The 18217-nt window shown below is 41.8% G+C and overlaps 2 protein-coding genes across 5 annotated transcripts in view; both read left to right on the top strand.

The window, feature by feature from the left end:
* DNAI4 (dynein axonemal intermediate chain 4) overlaps positions 1 to 3459 on the top strand; it is a 65086-nt gene extending 61627 nt beyond the window's left edge. For all 4 annotated transcript variants that reach the window (XM_072649774.1, XM_072649777.1, XM_072649776.1 and 1 more), the window contains exon 17: positions 1826 to 3459. In XM_072649774.1, coding sequence (XP_072505875.1) covers positions 1826 to 1873 — 48 coding nt within the window. In that variant the 3' untranslated portion in view covers positions 1874 to 3459. The remainder of the gene's footprint in view (positions 1 to 1825) is intronic.
* A 4138-nt stretch (positions 3460 to 7597) lies between these two features.
* On the top strand, positions 7598 to 9857 carry INSL5 (insulin like 5). The gene is made up of 2 exons (XM_072649794.1): positions 7598 to 7857; positions 9541 to 9857. Exons 1-2 carry the CDS (start codon positions 7686 to 7688, stop codon positions 9756 to 9758), a joined length of 390 nt encoding a protein of 129 aa, XP_072505895.1. The 5' UTR covers positions 7598 to 7685; the 3' UTR covers positions 9759 to 9857.
* The last annotated feature ends 8360 nt before the right edge of the window (positions 9858 to 18217 follow it).

The following is an 18217-nucleotide window of genomic DNA, read 5'->3' as shown; positions in this document are numbered from 1 at the left end:
TCAGCTTTCTTGTTACCATTGCGCAGTGAGAGGGAAAGGATCTTTGTTCTGTTAACTTTATTTTACACTCTAATTAGGGGCAGTTAGGTGGTGCAGTAGATAGAGTGTGGGCCTAGAGTTAGGAAGACCTGAGTTCAAATGACATGTACTAGCTGTGTGACCCTGGGCAAGTCACTTAGCCCTGTTTGCCTCAGTTTCCTCATCTGTAAAGTGACAAACCACTCTAGTATCTTTACCAGAAAAGCTCCAAATGGGGTCACAAAGAATTGGACACCACTTAAAGAACTGAATAACGATATTTTCTTATTAAAGACTTTCAGAAGTCCTCATATATGTTGCCAAGATTTCAAAAGGAAATGATTTCCTCAAATATTCTTTTTAGTTAGATATTATCATTTGGGATTAGTGGGGCAGAATCATTTTTTCAAATTTCCTTTGGTTTCACAGTTTTTAAATGCTCTGACTTTTATATTTCTACCAAAAGTCATTTGTAAGTAAAAGCCAAAATAAATTGTTTTTATTATTTTATTGTAGATGATAGCATAACAAACAAACCTTTTTTCTTATGAGCAAATTTAAAGTAACACATGGGAATGACATTATATGAGATGGCCTGCATCTTCCATGGACCTTTTAAAAATGAGTTACCTTGGGCCACAAAAATGCCTTGTTCAGAGAACTTCATAAAGCTGGATTATAGCTTCATGAAAAGTGGATAAGCTTCAAAACATACCTTTGCTAACTGGACTGCGGACTTTAACACCAGAATTTCATTCGGGGAATATAGCATTAGCATCTTATTCTCATCTGTTGTAAAAAGAAATGTGATTGCCTTATTCAGTTAAGGTGTTCATGGCTGATAATAGAATTTTTTTGTTGTTCAGTCATTTTTAGTCCTATCTGACTCTTTGTGACTCCATTTGGGGTTTTCTTGGCAAAGATACTAGAGCAGTTTGCCATTTCCATCTCCGGCTCATTTTTACAGCTGAGGAAACTCAGGCAAACAGGGTGAAGTGACTTGCCCAGGGTCACACAGGTAGGAAGTGTCCAAGGCTAGTTTTGAATTCAGGAAGGTGAGTCTTCCTGACCCCAGGCCCAGCTCTCTGTGCTCTATGGCGACACCTAGATTATAGAAAGGCATTTTCCCCCCCAGTCAAGCATTTATTAAGTGGTTACTCCATGTTAAGCACTGTGCTGAAGCACTTGAGGTAAAAAGACAAGAATGAAACATTTCCTACCTTTCAGAAGCTTACTTTCTCAATGTGTTCACCTAGAAGTATAGAAAACTACATATACCTATTACATACAAGATTATTTGGGGGGAGGCAAGACACAGTAGCTGGGGAGGGGGTTGTCTAAGAATTTATCACCCCAGAATAATTTCTCGTAAATTAGTAGAACCATAGAATTTTAGAGGTGGGAAGGATCTTGTGTAGCATGTACACATGTAGTTTATTTGCTCCTCCTCTTTCCCCCACTATTTTAAAAATTAAGAAACTAATGCCCTAGAGAAGGCTATGACTTACTCAAAGGCATCAGCACCAAATTTCACATATAGGGAAATTCTTGCAAAGTTATTTATCAGGCTTTATTAAAAGGAACATTTATAGGAAAGGGCTAGTGTATGATAGAAATTGAACATAATTTTTTTTAATCCACCTTGACTAGTTGACATTTTCTTTTTGGTTAACGTGTGTGTGTGTGTGTGTGTGTGTGTGTGTGTGTGCGCAGCACTACTCCACTACCTGTGAATGATGTTTTAGAAACAACTTCACTTGGATTTTTCTAGCATTGTAATTGTGCACTTTGTTTTTTCTCTTTCTAGGAGGATGCCATTGAGTTTTTACTTGGACCCGCAGCACACAGTGTTTAGTGATTTCTTGATGCTGATACTTTTTTTAAAGAGAAAATAGACTGGGTTTTTATATTAAATAGCAGCTATCTTCTGTGCCATAGTTTGTCACTTTGATTTTGGCTTAGGCAGAATTGTATCTGTATTTTTACTTTAATTTAAGTATAAATCAAATGGAAGGGTTATTGGTATATTTTATGTGATTTAATCTGATTATATAAAACACTGTCAAAAGTTCTCCAGTTTTCTGATGGAAACTCCCAGAGGATGGTAATGAAATTACCTATCATTTAACTGGTATAGCTACAACCCAAATTATAGGAACAATACTCTGGCTTTAATAACCTAACTTGACAGTTATTTTTAGATTCCAAACTTTGTTGTGTATTAACAAGGTAAAAAGTCCCAAGGGCTCTGAATGAAGAACAAATTTTCATCTAGTGTTTATGAAACTCTGATTGTTTTCCAGAGTACTTATGAATTAGGTTTCTTTCTGATTTTTAAAAAAATAGTCTGAGCACTTAATTCCTCCATTTACTAGGGACAGGAATTTTCTTCTTGAATCTAATCTAACCAAGAATTACATTACATGACAGTAGTTTCATACAGGTCACACTTATTACTTGGAATAAGCTATTCCAGAGCATGTCAGACTAGCAGATTCTGGGCTAGCAGCCTTCCAAACCGGCTTTGTAACCCATCTGTCACAGATAAGCTTCTGGGCATTTCCTCACTAGCATGCCCAAAGGTTGGTGCTGGACAGAGGAAGGTCCAGAACAAATCAAATATAACCAGTATTGAGTTGAAGAACCCCTGTTATATTTGGGGGTGATTCAGAGGATACCATTTGGCACACCCTGGCTGGTCCATGATGGGCCTCAGTTTCCCTTTTTTAAATTCCTGGATTCCTGGAATTGACACAGTTTTCCAGGAATTCTCCACCTTGTGGGCAGATGAAGACCTCACCTGGTAACTTCTGTAAGACCTTAGTGCTCCTGGCCCCAAAGAAAGCCTGGGCACCCAGAATTGAGGACCCGTTTGCTGCTCGTGTGTGCTGTCCGTGGTAGCTTCTGTAAGACCTTAGTGCTCTTGGCCCCAAAGAAAGCCTGGGCACCCAGAATTGAGACCCCGTGTTTGCTGTTCGTGTGTGCTGTCCGTGGTAGCTTCTGTAAACACCGTTGTTTTTGATGTTTTTGAAACGTTGGATTTTACTGACCCCTGGCATTGATGTGATCCTGGGCATTGTTTTCATCACACAGCAGCTACCAAGTGGAGATGGAAAGGCTGGCCCCAGTGATGCAGTCAATTTCTGTGAAATGCTGGGTTCCATTAAGCATGGACTCAGTGCTTCTTGAGAGCTATTGTTATCACCCCTTGTGCTCAGGTGTTTCAACCACAAATTATTATTAGTGTTATTTCATTCTTTTGGAGTTATCTTTTAAACAAGCAGACCACTCATAAAAAGTAGCTTTTGAGCTTTGTTAGGATAAGGTGTTTTTTTTTAAAAAAAATCTCTTAACAGTGTAGGTGATGATTTGATTCTCTTTTGTATTGGCTTTTATAAGACTGCTGATAAATGAATAAAAGCTTGAGACATTTGCTCCCTCCTCGTCTGGAGACGTTGCATTGTATTTGTTATGTAACATGATTGTTCTGATCTTCAGATTTATCAATAATTGTGATCACTTTGCTCACCAAGGAATACTCTCATCTGAAGAACAGGTCCCTCCCTCCTAAAGGCATGATGGTAGAAGTCTATACTGTAATGGGCCCGGCTGAGGAAAAAGTCTTTGGAACTTCATTTCCCATGGTGCTCATGGCCACAAGAGCATCAGTCATTGGGAGGAATTCTATAGGCATCAATTTCCCAAAAGGCTGTAGATTTTGCTGCCTTGCTGCAGTATCCTTAAGCAAGCATTGTGATTGGTGGGAATCTTCTCAGAGACAATCAGTGTAAAAACAGGGCTGCTGTAGTTGAATGAGGGTAGTGACTGTGGAGACAAGACACAGGCTGTGGTTGGAAGAGGGAAATGGAAGGAGGGACCCTTTGGAGCAGTATGACCATGGTTTCCTGGAATCCAAGTGGACTAGTTAAGTGTCGATACTTCCAAAACTGAACCAAGAGGCTACCTCAGTTCTCCTAGGCTTGAGTCTGGATCTGTGACTTCATTAATGGAGGGAACTTCCATGTAAGGAAACTCCTTCCACAGGTGTAGGCCAGCCATTACCCACAGCTTAGTCTTGGAGAATTGCTCACTGAAAAGTAATGTCTTTCCCAGGTTATACAGCCAGCATGTGTCAGAAATAGGACCTGAACCCAGGTCTTCCTCACTCCAAGACTAGCTTTCTTTCCACTACACCAGGTAGAACTTTTTCAAATGCTACATGGTCTTCCTCCCTTGAGAGGGCAAGTCTCAACTGCGTGACCACAGGCTCTTTTTTTTTAAACTTTGACTCATGATAATAATTAGCATTTATGTAGGGTTTTTAAGGTTTGCAGAATACATAAGTTATCTCATTTGATTCTTACCACAACCTTGTTAAGGTTCCACCATTACACCCATTTCACAGATGTGGAAACTGAGGCTGAGAAGGGTAGGTGCCTAGCCTGAGGTCACACAACTAGAAAGTGTCTGAGAAATGAATTTGAACTCAGATATTCCCAAATCCAAGTCCCATGGTCCATCCATTACATCTTGTGAATGGACAGTTCTGGACCCTTACCCACAATCTGGACAGGACTACAGGCAAGGAGACCAAATAAAACAATCGAAGATCAACTTGTCATTCCACACTTAAACCTGGACAAACATAATCAACTATCAATTGAATAATTGCCTTTGGCTTGGGTTTGTTCATCAGCTGCAGATTGAAAGAGACAGAAGGAGGAGTATGGCACATTGGGACAGAGGGGAAAGAATGATTTATCCAAGATTGCTGCCAATCAGTCCAAATCCCCATAATAGGTAGCATTTCCATCCCCCTGACCCGATTCTGATGAGTGATGAAGCTATCAAGACCCAGTCTCCTGATAGGGAAGATGTGACCCTAAGACTTGGGTGACTCTTGAGAAAGAGACTTTGTATTATGCTTGGGAACCTCGGACATGTTACAAGGATGCCTGACCTTGCAGCCCAGAGAATGTCCATCACCCATACACAGGTCATTTCCCCCCAGCAATGAATGATCATTGAGTGATCAGAATGATTCTTGAAGATTTTACAATGTTTCAGTGAGGCCACAGTTGAGTGCCTGGGAAAGAGAGATCTCAGATGAGCCCTGAATTAGATGGGCAGATCACATAGGATATTTTTTAAATGGCACAGACTACTTGAGGATTTTAGAGGACTGCAGGCTCGGTAGAAGTCAATAGTGTTGATATAGCAGTCAAAAAAATATTGGACTACATTAAAAAGGAGTCACAACTTCCAGGAACAGGGAGGTGATAACTCCTCTGTACTCTTCCCTCATCTGAAGTTCAGTGCTCAGTTCTGGGGACCCCAGGACAGACAATCTGAAGGATGTCCTAAGGAGAACAACCAGAAAGATGACTGAGAAGTCTTTGGTTCATGTTATGGGAGGCTCTGTTGAAGGACCTGGGGTGTTTAGCCTAGAAAAGAGGGCAGATATAGACATGAAGGAGGACAGGGCACAATAGCTCTGCTCAAGAGTTTGAAGGGCCATCCTATAAAGTGAGGATTAGACTTGTTCCATCTTCCCAATGGGCAGGCCCAGGAGCAGTGGGTAGAAGGTTCATCTTTAAGCAGTGCTGTGTTCCTCCTGCTGATGAGAGTTCTTTACCTTGACCCTTAGTCAGGTGCATTATGGTGGAGATGCCTTTAGGGTCTGTGTTGGATTTGATGGCCCCTTCCAACTCTCAGAGTCTGCAGTTCTAGAAATTGGACACTGGAATAACAAACCTGAAAATGGAGAAATTTTATATTTTGGACGGGATCACAGCTATTACAGTTGGATATGTGGTTTAGAGATAGGGCCTACCCCAAACAAATATTGACTTGTGGGAACTCAACTGATGTATCAAAATGGACACAATGTGTAGGTGGCAGAAGGTTCAGGCTGTCTGGCTAATTGGTTCCTGGGTATTCTTCATTTGCCTATCCACAAGAGTGGGCCAGACAAGGAATCAAAAAGCCTTACCAGACAATCTAATCATGATTGGGGATGACTTGGAGATTGGGGACCAAATGGAGACAGATAACAGAGTTTCCCAAAAAGACACGCAGTGGCCAAGCCTTTGACCTTACCAATCAGTATTTACTGTTTGGACCAGTGCTATGGATGGACAATGCAATGAACCCAGAACTGAAAGGTGGGAGGAGAGGGCACTGCATCCATCACAAGCAGCTAGGAAGCGCAGTGGTTTGCGCACCCCATTGGTGGTCTCAGTTCACAACTCCACACAGTCATGGTATTGTTACTATGACTACTGTTACTGTCAGTATCATTTTTACCTTTGTCCTCTACCCTCGGCACAGTCTACTTTCTAGGACTCTTTTTGCATACAATTTATATCTCACCTAAACCACAACCACTAGACTGTCCTCAAAACATGTGAAATGTTTTGTTTTACATTTTTATACCCCCAGCTCCTGGCATATAGTAGATAAGTATAAGGCAGATGCAAAATTAAAATGGATGATATTCATAGAGGTTCATGCTGGATTTTAAAGAGCCAAAGAGGGCAAGAAAAGGATGATAAAGCTTTTCTTAGAAAGTCAGGGCCTCCTCTCCTTAGAACTGAATCCAGTCTGACCAGATGCTTTGGCCCAGAGCTAAGAGGCCTCTTAAAGTGAGGGAGGTGGTACAGTGCTGTCCAAGGGCCCAGCTTTGGTCCTTCAGGCTTAGACACAGAGAACTCATCTGATCTTGGAGGGGCTGATTCCAGTAAACCTCCTGTGCTTATTCCTTTCTGGGAGCCCCTAATCCCATGTGTCAGAGGCTCTTCTGACTTTATTTTCTGTCCCTTGGAATGAAACCTGTTTATCCTCTCACTGGGTGAGTTTAGAACTCTGGTTTGGTCAAGGATCTATTAGGAAAGTTTTAGGTGCCCAAATCAAGAGTCCAGAGAAAAGTTTTTTCTGGACTTTCAAGGGAACCATAATACATATAATGAAATCCCTGGAGAAACTATGCATGTTGGAGAGACTGAGAGCTGTTTTGCAGAAATTCATTTGGCTGATCCTCTGTACTGAAGGAATTCTGGAAGAATTTTGACCCAGTCAGGAAAGTCTGCTTTGTCAGTTGAGGGTGAAGTGATTTTCAGTTGACTCCAGATCCCTAATCCCTTGTGAGCTAAGCCCCTTGGCTCCTGAGGGCTCACTTGGCTCTAGAGTTTCTCACTTTGAAAGGGAAAGCTTGATTTTTCCTGTTTCCCTCTATTTTTGCTTTGGTTGGTTGCATTTTAGCTTCTCCCCTTTTGCTCCATTTGCTTTGGTTGGGGCAGACCCTTCTCAGCTACCAAGTAGGCAGAGTGACCTCTGATATGCTTTGCAAAATGTCTCTTATATAATTCACATCACTTTGTATTTAGGAGTGATTGTGATCTCCAGTTTCCCCAGCTGTGGTAGGTCAAGATCCTCCCTGGAGATCTTCATCAGTAGTAGTTGGCACTAAAGAAAGAATGGCATTTACTGATGGCCTAAATCTAGAGCCATAAAAACCATTAGTTAACCCAGTGTGTGCTCAGTAAACATTGTTGGGGGAACGGATGGATCTGTCAGTATAAATCAGCCTTGAGGCTCAGGATAATTCAGACCGTCCTGTTGCTGCTCTCCCCAGTTCCCCATTGGGTTCTCATTCGCTCTTCAGCAACATGAAGGTCTCCATCTGGGCTTTCTTCTTATTGTCGGCCCTGGTGGTCATCTCTGGGGGAAGAGGCAGGGAGGTGCTGAAGGTTTGTGGGCGAGATTTCATTAGGGCTATTGTCTACACCTGTGGCAGCTCTCGTTGGAAGAGGGACCTGCAAGGGACTCTTGAAGACGGAGGTAAGAGAAGGGGGTGGTGGTGTTTGCTGTAGTTTAGATGGTCAGACAAGACCCAGCAACAGTGAACTACACTTAGGAACTTGTCCAGTAGGGCAACCAGGAAAGTAGAGGGCCTTGGTGCCATGCCGGAAGGGGTGAGGTTGAGGAAACTGGGCATGTCTAGTCTAAAGAAAAGGAGACCTGGAAGGGACGTGGGAGCATGAAGGATGAGACTCATTCTATTTGACCCCAGAAGGCAGAGCCTAGACTGGGGGGTAGAGGTCCCAAAGTGCCAATGTGGACTTGCTCCATCTAAAGGGGAGCTGCCCCAAAGAACCTTGAGCTGTGGTGGGTGTGCCTTGGAGTCTGGGTGCCCACTTGTTGGGTATGTTAAAACTGGGATTCCTTTAGCATGAAGGCCCCTAACTCCCTTCCTAGTTTGACATGGATGAGTGGGCCCAGCCCAAGCTCCAGAGGGCAGGCCCAGGTACAATGGGATGGAAGATGCAAAAGCAAAGTTAGACTTGGTGTCAGGAAAACTTCCTAATAATCAGAGCTGTCTTGATGTTAATAGCCTGACTTGGTTCCCCCCACCCTCCTTAGAGGTCTTTGAGCAAAGGCTAGATATCCACTTATAACTTGCATGACCTTGGGTAAGTCCCTTGGACCTCAATCTCCTCATGTGTAGAATGGGAACAATAATAACCATTGCAGTGGCTGCCCCATAGGCTTATGGTGAGGACCCATGACAGGCTCTTATTAAAGTCTTACTGTGCATCAGACACTAAATGCTAGGGATACAAAAAGAAGGCAAAAGACAGTTCCTGCCCTCACCTTCGAATGGGGAAGATGATGTGGAAAACAATGTACATCCAAGTCTGTCCAGAGTGGGTGGAGGGTGCTCTGAAAGAGGAGAGGCTCGAAGCGGGAGCCTGGGCTTTACAGAAGCGATCGCATCCCATCGTCACTACAACCCCGGCAGGGAAGGAGGTGTGTTGTTATCCCCATTTCACAGATGAGGAAACTGACTTGTCAGTTAAATAAAAGTGAAATGACTTGCCAGGCTAACACAGCTAGTAGATGTCTGAGGTAGGATCTGAACTGAATTCTTCCTCGCTCCAGGCCCAGCGCTCTGTGTGCTACACTGCCTAATTTATTTGAGAAGTTGTGTTATTTTTAAAAATAAAGTGTTATTTTTAAAATTTAGAGATTCAAATTCCAATCAAATATTTTCTACATTTCAACCTACTTTTGTGAGATGGACTCGTATTTTATTTTGGGGGGAGTTGTCATGTAATAAATGTTTTTGTCAATGGTGCAGTAGAAATCAGCCCTGGAGCTAGAGTTCCAGGACCTGGGTTGAAATCCTGGCCCTGGGCTTGCATTTTTATTGGTGAAGCCAGGGTGCTGAACCAACTGGTCTTTAAAGGCTTTTCTGGCTCTCAGCACAATAGGGGATTTGACGTAAGGACTGTGGTCCCTCTGGTCCATTCCTGCTCTGGATTTGTGTTTCTCATTTTGATCTTTTTTCATCCCCTGAACTCTGCTTGAGTACCAACCAGACAGCCAACAGCGAAGGCCAATCCAGTGAGGGTTGTTAATTTCCCACTTTCCTAAAGTAGAAATGTCTCAGATTTGCCCTGACTTCCCCTCCCTCTAACATAGTCATATAGGTGGTTTTTTTCTTTTTTTACTTTCACACAGTGGAAGGGAAAAAGGACCTTGAAGTGCCAGACAAAGACGGAGCCTCTGATGACATCGTGGACCTGCTGTACATCGATTCCCCTGACGATGAAAGCATCATGCAGAAGCACCAGCCCGTGGGCACTGGGCAGAGAAAGAGGCAGGCGGAGGTAGCTGATCTGGCCACTTTCTGCTGCCAGACTGGCTGTACTATGGCAGAACTGAGCAAGCTGTGCTAGGACAAGACCCAGTTGGCTGGGCAGCCAGCGCTTGACCATGAGGGACTGTTGCCTGCCTCTTCCAACACCCTGATGCTTATAAAAATGGTGCCTTTCAAACCAATAAACAAATAAATCAGCAAATATGTTAATGGCTTTCTTTTGCATGTGACCTTTCAGAAAATGGAGGTTAAAATCCAGATCTAGTTAATACTGTTCTTTACAGCTATGTGTGTGTGTGTGTGTATGTGTGTGTGTCTGTGTTTGAAACCAGCGCTGGTACCATGTGTATCTAATAGGCACTTCACAAACACAAAATTTAAAAACTGAGCTTTTGGCTCTTCCAATGATCTGAAAGTTGGTGGGTGAGGTGACTGGTGGAACAGGGGGTGCAATCAATGATAACTTCTGTGGTGCAAGGAAAAGGCCATTGCCTACCAGATTATCAGAAGATCTGGGTTCAAATCTCGTCTCTCATATGCAGGTAGTATTTCCCAAGACTTCAAGATTAAAGCCCACGTGGCAAAGGGGTAACTTCCAGCTTTGGATTACAGGAAGTCCTTTTTTGTCTACCATGTGTGGGGGTTGTGGTATGCAGGGAGATCCCCTTAAGTTTGGTGTATTTTTTCTGCTAGTTTCCTTGTAGAGCCTTAAATCTGCCTTTTTTTCGTCAGCTCCAGTCTATGCTCATCTCCTCTTTTGGGCACTGCCATCAGCCAATGTAATCCCAGGAAAGTCCAAATCTGATGCTCCTTCAAAGTTCCAAAGGTCTTCCTCTGGTAAAGCCAGTGTAGTAGGTGAGGGAGGAGACCTAGACTGAGACACTCTCCTTCCTCCTACATTCCCCCACACACATTCCTTCTCAGGAGTTTCCTCAGAGGTTTGCACCACAAAATAACTACATCCTTGAATCCTAATACCCAACAAGCTTAATATTTTACCTATGACCCACAGAGGGGGTCAACTTCTCTAAGCCAACATGTTCATCCACAGTTCATTCAATCACTTTCAAAGATGTAATTGTTCAGGCACTTTTCACCCTTTGTGTAAGCCTCTGTCTGACTGATTCAATAGAGAAGTGGCCTCCCCTAGTTCAGGCTTTAGTGCATAGCATCTTGACACTTTAAAAAAGGTTCATTGACTTGATTCTCAATTGGCTCTCATCCTTCTATTTCCTTCTTGGGTGACTTTTGATGAGTTTTTAACTGCTCTGGACCTCAGTTTCCTCATCTGTAAAAAGAGATGGCTTCCATAGTCTCTTCCATTTCAGTATCTATGATCTTAGGTTTTTGTGAACTACACCTGTGCACTCTCCAGAGGGCCATTAGGAACACATTGGCTTGACAAGAGTTGGGTCCCAGAATCCAAAATGGATTGGTCACCCTTCCAGAATGTATGCATGCACCTCTCCTTCCTGTAGAATACCTCCTACTGCTTACATACAATATGGGGGCAGAAACTGGTCCTCTCAGTCAGGAAGAATGATAATAGTTTTGAATTCTTGTCCTTGGTGGGGATTCTTTTTGGGATGTATCCAAGACAATGACTTTGGCAATTCTACTGGCATAGATTCTTATGACTTTGTTTTGCATTTTTTGGGTGAATTTATAATTGCTATACAAATTTATGATACTGGGGCAGGCAAGTCCCCCCCTTCTTTGGGTACTTGCCAGGAGAGCCCAAGATGGCAGAGGAAGTGGAGCTGACTGCCATCACACTTTAATAAGGCACAAAGGGTACAGAGACAAATGGAGAAAGAGGCAGACAGCTCAGGCGCAGGATTTATTTATTAAGAGCCTACTATGTGCCAGGCACTGTACTAAGTGATGGGGATTCAAAGAAAGTGAAAACAAACAGCAAACCCAGTCCCTGCCTTTAAGGAGCTCCATCAAATGGGACTCCCTGGTTCATGATCATTGTATCAAGACACGCTGCCTCACCAGGTCAGTGATGGACAGCTCTGGGGTGCTGAGAACCTATGAAAGTTTAGTCTTCATCATCCAACCTCTTTGATATTTGTCTGTGGTATCCATATCTCATTTCCTTTTTTTTGTAGCCATTGGAAATTTTTTTGAAGCAAAAGCAGCGGGTCTGAGATTTAGCAAGGAGCTAAACAAAGACTGATATAGGAAAAGAACCAGACTTATATAGGATGATTTTAGGGTTTCCTCATAGGGGTTGGAGATCTATGGTAAGTCTTGCAAGATAAAGACACTGGGAGAGGACTGTGAATGACACAAGATAAGGGAGATAAGGAAATCCCATTCCCCAACCATATCTCATTTCTTTCCAGGCACTGTTACTTGAAATGATACTGATATCTCCATGTTTATAAGAAAACATTTGAATCTTAAAATTTCAGCGAGAACACAGGAGTTCCTGATTTTTCTGATATGTTCACGGATGGTTTGGCAGAGTGTCAATTAAAAAAACCTTCCACTTACTGGCAATTTACCCAGGGTTGTGCTGATAAATAGAGCAGCTAGGTAGGGCAGTAGATAGAGCTGTGGAGTCAGAAGGACCTGAATTCAAAACCAACCTCAGACATTTAGCAGCAGTGGACCCTGGGCAAGTCATTTAACCGTGTTTGCCTCAGTTTCCTCATCTGTAAGATGCACTAGATGAGGAAATGGCAAGCCATTTTAGCATCTTTGCCAAGAAAATCTCAAAAGGGATCACAGAGAGCTGGAAACGACTGAAACAACAGCAAAAGTGCTGGTAATGTTTAACAATCAGCTCCCCCCAAAGAATGACACACTTTGAAATGTAATCTGCATTCTTACCCTTTTATTCCTCACTTTCTTAATGAATAGAAATCAACAAAACAGAATATCAAGCTCTCAATTTCTGAGGTGTAAGTGTTCAGGGTGAAAGTTTGCCAGCTGTCTCTAGGACTTCAACACACTCATGGGGTTACTTGTGATCTCTAACTAAAAAGAGAAGAGGCTAGGCACCTGCTTTGTCCTGCCATTGCTACAAGCCCTGACTCGGCTGCAGCTCAGCCACTCCAAGTCAACTGCCTAGGTTTAAACAGCTACACCTCCAGAGCAGAATCGAGCAGCAGATGACAGAGGGCTAGATGAGGGGCCAAGAGGAGCAGGGTTCAAATGCTGCCTTTGAGACAGCAGAATGCGCTAGGTCACCCTGGACTAGTCTCTTTACTTCTCAGAGCCTTAGTTTGCTCACCTGAAGGATGAATGTTAGACTGGGTGGGCTCTGAGATCCTCTTCTAATTCTAAATCTCTGATTCTATGGGATTCCTATTGGGATTGTGCACTAGCAGCAGTGAGGACCAGGAATGACCCCTGGAAAGATGGCATTCCTGCTGAGTGCTGAAGGAAAGCAGGGATTCCAGGAGGCTGAGGTGAGGAAGGAGTGCAGGGATGGGAGCATAGCTGATACAAAGGCATCGGGGCAGGGGTCAAGAAAATTAAGAAGGCTAGAGGATGGGGTGCCCTAGTATAGTGAAAGATGGGATGGGTCACACAATGAAAGAACCTCAGAGAGGGAAGGGGCCAAAGGGATCAGCTATTCCAATGGATAGTCGAACAATCACCCCCACTAGCACATCTCTGATAAGTGGTTGTCCAGCCTCAACTGGAAGATCACCAGTACGGTGAACCCCCTTACTGGCAGATTCTTCCACCTTGGAACACTTCCCATTGTTAGGAAGTTGTTCCTTATGTTAAAGGTTAATAAGCTTCTTTGTGATTCCCTCTGAACTCTTGGGCAGAGTAGAACATTCGAGAGTAATCTTTCAAATACCAGAAGACCAATAGTGCATCTTCTTTGAGTCCTCTTTTTCTAGGAGAAATATTCTCAATTCTTTCGAATGATCTTCATAAAGCATGGTCTCAGGGTTATGGGATCCTCTGAATAGAAATGTCAAGGCTCTTCTTGAATTGGACTCAGAAGGAAAGGTAAGATTTGGATGAAGGAGAGGAAGAGAAAGAATATTCCAGGTTGGAGGAACAGCACATGCTGTGTAGGCAGGGGAATGATCGTGTCATGTTGGGAGGCTACTGAGGAGTAATGTGACCTCACTTCATTTGATGAAGAAGAACTCAGATGACAGAAGAACAGATGGAATATTTTCTATGAATTTTTTTCTTTTTGAGTGTTCAGTGGAATTCATTTAAGATTTTGCTGATAAAATATCTAAATCTGTTATAAATGTCAGCACAATGTTTTCAGAATTCAGTTTCATAGAAAAATAAAACTTTGAAACTGGAAGAGACTTCAGTAATAATTTAGTTGGATGCCCCCATCTGACCTAGAGCATAAATCAAATGAATCAGCACACAAGCTCTGCTACTTTCTGAGTAACCTTGGACAATTCACTGACCATCTTCGGTGTGAAACTCTATCTGCAAAGTGAGAGGCTTGCATTAGATGATCTCTAAGGACCCTTTCTACTCTCAGCAAAATGATTTTCACTCAAAATGGGATTTCACTTAAGGAATGGTCCCCAAGTTCATTTCTAGCTGTATCCTCTGAACTCTGAGTTCCCACTGGACACCCAGTGAAGACCCAGGGAAGGTCAATTCAATTATGCTTGTCAATTTCCCACTTTCCAAATATGAATATGTCTAAGGTTCACCCTGACTCATTGTGCCTCTAATTTTGTCGTTTTTAAAAAACTTTCATTCAGTGGAGGGAAAAGAAGAATTTGGGGACAAGAAACAAAAATGGAGCTTTTGATGACATCATGGGCCACAGCCTCTTCTATCTCAGTTCCTCTGATGATGAAATCCTCATCAAGCACCAAGTAGTAGGTACCAATCTACCAAAGAGGCAATAACTGGCCACTGAGATGACCATTAACTGCTCCAAGATTGGTTGTGGTGAAAAAGAATTGAGCCAGATGTGTTAGGGCAAGGGAAGATCCCAAATGGGTGGACAGTCATCAGAGCCTCCTGTTTGCTCATCCAACACCTTGATTCCTGTAAAAAAAAAAAAAAAAAAAAAAAAAAGAAGATGACTTTCAAATAAGTCAATAAATAAATAATGACTTTCTCATGCATGAGATCTTTCAGAAAATAGAGTTAAAGGTTGAAATTAAGATCCAGTCCATCCTGTACTTTACAGTTGTACGCGTGTGTAAGTGTATTAGTGCACTTGGAGCCATCACTATACAGTATGTAACTAACATGGACTTCATAAATGTGGGATTTATTTTCAGCTCTTCTGATGGTCTGAAACTTTCAGGTTATGGATATTATCTTCACTGGCGCAGATTAAAACCCTTTCATAAATGAGCAGATGGTCTTTGAGAATTTCTGCCCCTGTAACATTCAACCCCTACTCCAGAGGTTTACAAAATTCTAACAGAGATGCAGGAGACCAAGTATTCCCATGATTTTTAAACAGAATCACATCCACTAGGAATACAATCTATTTCAATTTGACATCCATCCTGTATGTGTCTACTACATGCCAAGAGCCTGGGGTACAAAAAGGTAGAAAAACATATTTGACATATAAGTCCCTGACTTCAGGAACCATAAAGTCTAATGGTTGTGTATTAAGTGGTATCTAAATTCTACGGGTAAAGGAGAAAACTAATAGTAATAGTCATTTCAATAAAAAAAAAAACAGTGGAAGTGTGAGGTAGTGAATATAGCTCTGGTCTTAGAGGCAAGAAATACTGGGATCAAGTCCTGTCACTGATGCATATTGGCTGTGTTTTGATAATGATGATAGAGATAATAACAAGAATAGCTAGCATTTATATAGTGTTTTAAGGTTTTCAGGCTTCACAAATACTAGGAAGTAGGTTCTATTGTAATCCTCCTCATAAAGATAAGGAAACTGAGGTAAGGAGAGGTGACTTGCCCTGAGTCACCTAGCCAGTAAGTCTCTGAGGTTGTATTTGAATTCAGATCTTTCTGAATCCGAGCCCAATGCTCTATCCAATGTGCCACCTAGATGTCAGTCCAGTGAATTTAGATTTTATTCTATAAAAAGTAGGGAACTGCTGGAAGTTTGTGTCCAAAGAGCTGATATGGTGCATTAGGAAGAAGAACAGTACACTAGCAGCAATGTGGAGGAACTCAAAGCAGGAAGAGCAGGTGGGGAGGCTCCCTATTCCAAGTATCCCTTTAAGTGTCTCTAAAACAACATCCTTCCACCCAAAAAAGGAAAGCTTGAACTCCTGTCCCCTGGGACTGAGTGGGATCAGGGTGAGTGGAGAGGCAGCTGACTGTCTGGGAGATACTTTATACAAGGAGAATTGACAAGACTAGGGAACTGATTGAATGTGGGGAAAAAAGAGGGAGAAGAGTCAACAATAAGGATTCATTGTCATTGTCCAGAATTCTGAAAAAAAATTTTCTAATGATATACAATTTTTCAATATCTTTCTTAAGAAAAGACTGGGGAAATAAATGGCTACTGGATCCCCTCAATTCAGTCTTTATCTATAGATTTCTTGAATGAGAAGATTGTACAAGAAGCAAGAGTACTGAGCATAGTGAAGTGGAATGAGTCCTGGACCTAAGAACCTATTCTAACTAGTTTGTATTTATAGGATATTTTAAAGTTTACAAGGGACTTTGCATATTACCTCATTTAAAACTTGCTACCAACCTGGGAAGTAGGCACTATGCTGTTGCCATTTTGCTGAGGAAGAAATTTGAGTCTTATCGAAGTTAAGTGACTTGTCCAGGGTCATACTGATACTAAGTGTCCAAGGAAGGTTTTGAACTCAGATCATTCCAAGTCCAAATCTCTGTCTACAATACCACCTGCTTACTGCAAAAATCTGTGGCATAACGTTTAGGCAACAAGCAAAGTGGGGATTCCCAATTCAAGGAAAAAAATTTGATGTATCATTGAGACTATTAGGTAAATAATTTAGGCATCACTGAGACAAGGTGGAATAAAATCAGTGACTAGGATGTAACTCTGGATGGGTTTACCTTATTCAGAGGAAAGGTAATATAAATATAGTAGAGACAGGGTCTGAGTGGGGTTGAGTAGCATCATATAGTAAGGAGATACATTCATGTGAGAAACTGCAGGAACCATTTGGATGAAGCTGGGTGGAAAGCATTTTGCTTTCTTCAGCTTTTGCAGAAGCTGAAGAATTTTGTCATTAGAGTAGATGGCAGACTTTTTGGAGAGAAGAAAGTAACAGGAAGGAAGCATTTATTAAGGATTTACTATTTGCCAGGAGCTTTACAAATATTATCTCATTTGATCCTCACAACAATTCTGGGAGGTAGGTGCTGTTATGATCCTCATTTTACAGATGAGAAAACTGAGGCAAACAAAGGTTAAGTGATTTTCTCTGGGTCACTCACCTAGTAAATGTCTGAGGCTGGACTTGAACTCCAATCTTCCTAGTACTTTCTGCACTTCACCACCTGGTTGCCTTAACTGATGAGGAATATATAAAAGAAATAACAAATCTGTCACACAGACATGATGTAGTTAATTAGTGAAGGACTTCAATTATCCAGATATATGCTAGAGCATTTTCTTTCTCAAAAGCAGGAAGTTAATATTTTCTTGACTTTGTCTTAATAATCATTCTGTTCTTCAAAAAGTAGAGGAACAAACAAGGGGAAATGAGATTCTGAATCTGATTTTCAGTTACAGGATAGGAACTCAGTGCTGGAGGAGTGGGAATGAAAACCTTGGGTAGAAGAGACCAATCTCTTATTGGGCTTGTAATGGATGAGAGGAAAACCAGGCATTATCTAATATGCACATTATGTTTTGATAGAATATATTTCAAAGGGTTAAGAGGAAGGATAAATAGAAACCTGTGGACTAAAAGTCAACAAGCAGCAGCAGTCCAAGAGGGATGAGGAGCTCTGAAAATGAAGTTCTCCAGATCCACCACTTTCAATGAAAAAGAAAAGGAGAAATCGACTGTCTTAAGAGACCAGTGTGGATACACAGGGAACTCTTCAACCAAACTCCCTCGACTTTACAGAGATATTCTTAAAAGATGACCTCTTCACTTGAGATAAAGATGAGCTTGAGTCACCAGCTCAGATAAACCTCATCCTCTGGGACTGAGAGAATGGAGAGGAGTGGCTGCTGAGGCTGCCAATGCTATGTCAAAGATTATGGAACACAGGAATGGTAAAATGGAAATGATAAAATGGAAAACGAGTAGTGTTGTCCCAATATTCATCAAAGGGTATGCACTATCACAATATTCATCAAAGAGAAGAGAATGTAATCTACAGACAGTAAATCAAAGAGCTGGATTTGTATTCACAGGAAAATTTCAGACATTAATCTCATTTCCTTTTTTTTTAAAAAAATAGGAATACAAAATTAGCAGACCACAGTAATGCTTGGTGATACTATTTGCCTAGGTTTTTTTTTTTTTTAACAAAGTAGTTGATAAAATCTCTTCTAATGTTCTTGTGGAAAATATAGGAGTGGGCCAAATGGAAAAGCAAGTACAAATATTTGCCAAAGAAAATAACTTAAAAAGCAGAATTGGCTAAATGGAAAAAGGG

This window comes from Notamacropus eugenii, chromosome 2 (assembly GCF_028372415.1).
Source record: "Notamacropus eugenii isolate mMacEug1 chromosome 2, mMacEug1.pri_v2, whole genome shotgun sequence".
NCBI lineage: Eukaryota > Metazoa > Chordata > Mammalia > Diprotodontia > Macropodidae > Notamacropus > Notamacropus eugenii.
This window is presented reverse-complemented; position numbering and strand designations above follow the sequence as displayed.

What these genes read in the sequence shown, in the direction of transcription:
- INSL5 (XM_072649794.1), top strand. Translation starts at nt 7,686, where the DNA reads ATGAAGGTCTCCATCTGGGCTTTCTTCTTATTGTCGGCCCTGGTGGTC. An exon ending in AGGGACTCTTGAAGACGGAG is followed by an intron (nt 7,858 to 9,540) that starts GTAAGAGAAGGG and finishes ACTTTCACACAG; the next exon opens with TGGAAGGGAAAAAGGACCTT.